This window comes from Epinephelus lanceolatus, chromosome 19, assembly GCF_041903045.1.
Source record: "Epinephelus lanceolatus isolate andai-2023 chromosome 19, ASM4190304v1, whole genome shotgun sequence".
In the NCBI taxonomy this organism is placed as follows: domain Eukaryota; kingdom Metazoa; phylum Chordata; class Actinopteri; order Perciformes; family Serranidae; genus Epinephelus; species Epinephelus lanceolatus.
This window is the reverse complement of record NC_135752.1, coordinates 39,821,844-39,826,982: the sequence shown is the minus strand read 5'-3', so window position 1 is coordinate 39,826,982 and position 5,139 is coordinate 39,821,844. Positions and strand designations below refer to the sequence as shown.

Genomic DNA, 5,139 nt, shown 5'->3' with positions numbered 1-5,139 from the left:
GAGTCTTCAGATGTCTCATTTTACCCTCAGACGTTCAGCTCACTGAGACAGACACCAGAGAAAATCACAGAATCAGCTCAATGTTTCACATTTCTGTCCGAAGGCTGACGGAGTGTAACGTGTGCAGAGCAGCCGAGATGAGGTGGTGAATCTCATAAAGGAGGACAGATTATTTTTTCATTCTAAGTCCTGTTGTGCCTAAATTCAAATAAATCAGTTAGGACCAACGACTGTCTTTCTAAATGTAATAAAACTATTTTTATCATCAACATTTAGAGCCCAACGTGACGTCTTCAGATGTCTCCTTCTGTCTGACAAAAAGATTTTCAGAGATTTAAAACAAAAAAAAGTTTTTTTCAGCTCTGTTTTATGATTTTTGGTTTTTCTTGGTGTCACTATATTTAAAATGAAAGAATAAATTTAACACATTTTTTGTTGTATTCCTCTATGCAGGACGAAGGTTCCCAACCTGAGGGTCAGGAGCCTGTGAGGGGCCACAGGATGACCCTCAGGGGTCGTCATGTTGCAGCTCCTCAGCTCTGAGACAATTATTCACATCTGAAAATCTACAGCGATGATGTCGAGGTGAAAACACTGTGAAGCAGCAGCAGATTATGTTCTCAGCTCAGACGGCTGCCTCTGACTCTGCTCTGCACGGCACACTAATAAAACAACTTAACTTTAAACCATCCTTTAAAAAAGCTGCTGTTTGATTTCAGCTCAAATAAAGAAGAAGAAAAACGTCGGGTCATAAACAAACTGCTGAGTCACAGTTTGAAGATGAAGCTTGAGGACGACAAGAAAATGTGCTTTAATTTAATTACTATTTAATTTGAATTCATTATTTAGATTAAATGAATTATAAATTGAATTAACAGGATTTACATGCTGCATGTGAAGGAATAATTTATATTATTCAACTGTCATGTTGGTCTGTTTTATCTCCTTTCTGTCTAAGCTGCATTTCTTGCATGAAGGGTGTTGTATATATTATTATTATTATTATTATTATTATTATTATTACATTGAGCCTGTAGCATGTTGTTTGTGTGTATGGTGAATTGTGGAATATTATTTCTGTTCACATTAACCTGATAATAAATGCCATTAAAAACATTTTAGAAAGACAATAAAATAAAAACCATGAAGGTCTAAATGTTTCGCAGCTTCAGAACAAAATAACAGCTGAATAAAACACGACTGAAATTCTAAATTATGAATTAATAAAAAAACAATCAGGCAGAATAAATCTTATGAACCCTGGTGTTCTTTAAAATATCAGAGAACAAATTCAGGATTTTGTTAATTTCATGACACATGATTTTACACGTCTTCTGTTTGAGTTAAATAAATCAAATATATCTGTGATAAATGTTTTAAGGCGACATTAAACCTCTAAAATCATGATTATATTTCTGTTAATACAACAGTTTGTGCATTAAAGGTGAGCGGGGAGGTTAGAAATGTCTCATTAAAACATATTTGTTCATATCAAACATGAGATATTTCGTTATTCTGTGTTATAATAAAAATATTTGTTTGTGTTTTGTGCAGTTTGAGTGAACAGTCATCACTTTGATTTCCGCATTTTGGGTTTTAGCGAAGCCAAGAAAAGAAAAAGATTTTTTTAAGAAGACAAATTATTTTTTCGATATTAATATTATTCCATCATCGTGGTGTGTGAGAGGAAACGCGTCACAAAGAGTTAAAACAGCCATCACGTGTCATCAATGTTTGATCGCAGCTGATAAAGTCTCCAGGTCATTAAAGCTCCAGACCCCGAGGAGAGGAGCTGATCGCAGCCGGCACAGAGGCGCCTGTTCCCGGCTCAGACAGCGCGCACACCCCGGTCTATCACAACCCAAATCATCCGCACATCATTTCATTTATAACTTTAATATCTTTCGTTCCTAAATATTATTTTCAGAGTGGTGTTGTGATGAGACACGTGACCCGCAGCAGCAGTTACATCCGGATCCACATGTGATGAATTAAAGATCAGCTGGCTGCAGGTCGCTTCACTGACTTTCAATTTGGGAGAAAACGAGCTGCTGATGAAACCGTGAAGCTTCACACCGACAACTTATTGGCTTTTTTTTTTTTTTTTTTACTCCTCCTCTTCTCAACATTTAATTTAAATTGTCGCGATTTTTATTTTTAAAATAAATAAAATCTGGATGTTTTTTCGTTTGAGCGCAAATTTCCGCTTTTTTAAAACCTGTGCTTTAAAGTCCTCTCAGCAATGTTTCAGAGTTTAAAAAATATCTGTAAAATAAATTAAAAAACAAAAAGAAAATTAAATAAAACAGAAAAGGCCTGACATGATCTCAGCAGCGAGTCCCATAATAATAATAATAATAATAATAACAATAATAATAATTAGATATGTGATGGCAGCATCGCGTAATAATCTAACGGGGGTTAAATAATTAATATTGATTAAAATATTCGATTAAAGCAGATGATTTATCGACCGCTCTGCCCGTTAAATGAATTCATTAATCAATGCCGTCATTAATGAATTAAACACGTGTATTAATTAAAATGTTCCGGCTGAAAACAACAAGCAAACATTTGAGTTTTTATTAAATAAAAGTGCATTACATTGACCCGCCATGATACACAGCTGCAGGCTTCACTCACAACTTCAGACATATAAATAAAAATGTGAGGAAATATTCGGCTGTATGTACAGGTGCGTGTGGTGCGTTCAGGGGCGGGTGAAGAGGCCTTCGCGGACCTGTCGAAGGTTTTTTTGTTTGTTTGTTTCTGTGAATACAAAACGAACTAAAAGTGTTTGTTTGTTTTCTTTAGCTGATCTGTACAAAATCTGTCTTTACACATGAATGATTCACAGCAGGATAATTTCTATCGGACACAACTCACGTTTCTATTTACAACTTTCTGACTTTCTCGTTTTGAAGGGGCCACAAAGTGTTCGTCCCGACAGGAAGTCCTCCGTCCGCGTGCACAAAAGGAAAAAGAGACAGAAAAAAAATCATCTTGAGCTGTGACTCCGGGAGTTCAGTGTCATTTCCCACAAACGGAAACCAAGAATTAGGAGCTGTCGTTCTCCGACGTGTGCAGCAGCAGCGCCGAGCCCGGCTTGTGTTTCTTCAGCAGCTGTGTGATCTTCTCGTCGTCCGAGTTCGGGTCCAGAGGTTTGTTGTAGTCGTCGTCTTCGTCCTCGTTGTCCGAGGTGCCCTTCAGCCGCTCGGTCTCAGAGTCCTGCTTCTTCTTGGCGGTGGCCATCTCCGCCGCGTGCTTTTTCCTCCACTTGGTCCGTCTGTTCTGGAACCAGACCTGCGACACACACCCGCAGAGCGCCGGTCACTTTCCACCTCAACAGACTCACACACACTCACACACACACCTTCATTTTATGTGTCAAGCTGCTGGGATTCACTCTGCGTTATGAAATAATTATAAATATTAACATGTTTTAAATGAAATGCTGCAGTGAATATGGAGCAGCTCGTGCACGCGGCCTCCTGCGTCACATTAGACCCTGAGAAATAAACTCAATCACATGCAGCAGAAAAATATCACACATAAATGTTTAAAAATAAAAAGCGTTCATTTGCATTTACACATTTATTTTTTCTAACGTGGAATTAAAACAGGTTTTAAAAAGGACACATGCACGCGGAGGGAAATTATAATTGATCATGTGTAATGTGTGTGTGTGTGTGTGTGCAGGTTTACCTTGACCTGGCTCTCGGTCATGCCCAGAGAGTAGGCCAGGCGCGCTCTCTCCGGCCCCGCCAGATATTTAGTTTGTTCAAAAGTCTTTTCCAGAGCGAATATCTGCTGCCCAGAGAACGTGGGTCGCGTGTGTTTCCGTTTCCCGTCTTTATCCAGTAACACGGAGTTCTGATCTGAAACAACACAAACACAGTTATTGATTAATGTTATTTATTAATGAGCAGATAAATTCAGATTATTGCGGCTCGGCCTCAGAGACGCTCCACACGGGCCTGACCTCGGCCCGCAGCGAGTCTCACTTTATTCTGCTTATTTTAATTATTGTGATTAAGACGTGTCCGCGCGCGCACTCACGGGGTGAACACGCGAATCTGGCGTCCCTCCAGTGCGGGCTCTGCATGACTCCCGGCCAGAAGATCGGCGTCCTGCCCGGGAGGTCCGCCAGGGGTTTCGGGTACCGGGCCACCGCCACCGCGGCGGCGCTGGGGCTGAAGTAAAGTCCGGGAGGCGGCGGCGGGCTGAGGCTGCTGAACCGGGGCAGCCCCGACAGGATCCCCGCCGAGGAGGAGGCGGCGGCGGCGGCGGCGGCCACAGCCACCGTGGCGCCGGTGCTGGCGGCGGTGGGCCGGCTCAGGATGTCGTTTATTCCGTGAGGGGTGGCGGAGGAGCACTGCTGCGGGGAGCCGAGCCCCGAGGACAGCCCCGTGGAGCTCTTGATCCCCGGGGAGGACACGGCCATGCCGCCCGGGTTCGGAGAGGTGGTGGCCGGTGAGGTAGAGGAGTTGGGGCCGGTGGAGGAGAGCGGGTACGCCGGGTACAGCGGGGTCTTCATCTCGGTCATGCTGTGCAGAGCTGCTAACGGAGGGGTGCTGAGGAGGAAGGCGCTCTGTCGGGACCCGTCCATCTGACCCACCGCTAACATCAGGACCACTTCTGTGCAGGATCCGGGGCCGGCTGGAGCAGGTCTCTGCGGGTCTTTGGGGCCCTGCGCACCTGACAGAGTCCAGACTACAACTAAAGCACGACCCGCTGCTCTCTGGAGTCACAGTCAAAGTCCATCTCAGGCTCGAGCTCACAGCAAAATCCAAAATCCTAACTTGCAGAAAGAAGCCCCGGGAAGAGGCGCGTGCACCGCGGGAGGAGCTGACAGAGATCCGGATCGGGTCCAGGTCCGGACCAGGAGCACAGAGAGACACTTTGTGTGCTGAGTTGAAGAAGTTGTGTGAGATAATAAAACATGATCATCTGTTGTGTCTATTAGCTCTCAGCCCAAACTTTAGAGGAGAGCAGAGCTGGGGGGGGTGTCTCTGCTCTCATTGGCTGAGCTGACCGTGACGTAGGGCCGTCTGGTTTTCGGAGAGGATCCTGATTGGCTCAGCAGCTCCGCTCCGGTTTACAGGATTAAATAATGTTTAATAAGGTTTTTATAAAAGA

The 5,139-nt window shown here is 43.8% G+C and overlaps 1 protein-coding gene across 1 annotated transcript; it reads right to left on the bottom strand.

Moving 5' to 3' along the window:
• Nucleotides 1–2,568: 2,568 nt before the first annotated feature.
• On the bottom strand, nucleotides 2,569–4,936 carry nkx6.1 (NK6 homeobox 1). The gene is made up of 3 exons (XM_033646309.2): nucleotides 4,060–4,936; nucleotides 3,706–3,878; nucleotides 2,569–3,303 (listed from the first exon to the last, which is right to left on the bottom strand). Exons 1-3 carry the CDS (start codon nucleotides 4,625–4,627, stop codon nucleotides 3,058–3,060), a joined length of 987 nt encoding a protein of 328 aa, XP_033502200.2. The 5' UTR covers nucleotides 4,628–4,936; the 3' UTR covers nucleotides 2,569–3,057.
• Between the last annotated feature and the right edge of the window lie 203 nt (nucleotides 4,937–5,139).

Bases quoted from the DNA above. Each gene is read 5' to 3' on its own strand.
- nkx6.1 (XM_033646309.2), bottom strand. From the start codon at position 4,627: ATGTTAGCGGTGGGTCAGATGGACGGGTCCCGACAGAGCGCCTTCCTC. The intron at 3,879-4,059 runs GTGAGTGCGCGC...GTGTTGTTTCAG, and splicing joins CAGATTCGCGTGTTCACCCC to ATCAGAACTCCGTGTTACTG. The intron at 3,304-3,705 runs GTAAACCTGCAC...TGTGTGTCGCAG, and splicing joins TGACCGAGAGCCAGGTCAAG to GTCTGGTTCCAGAACAGACG.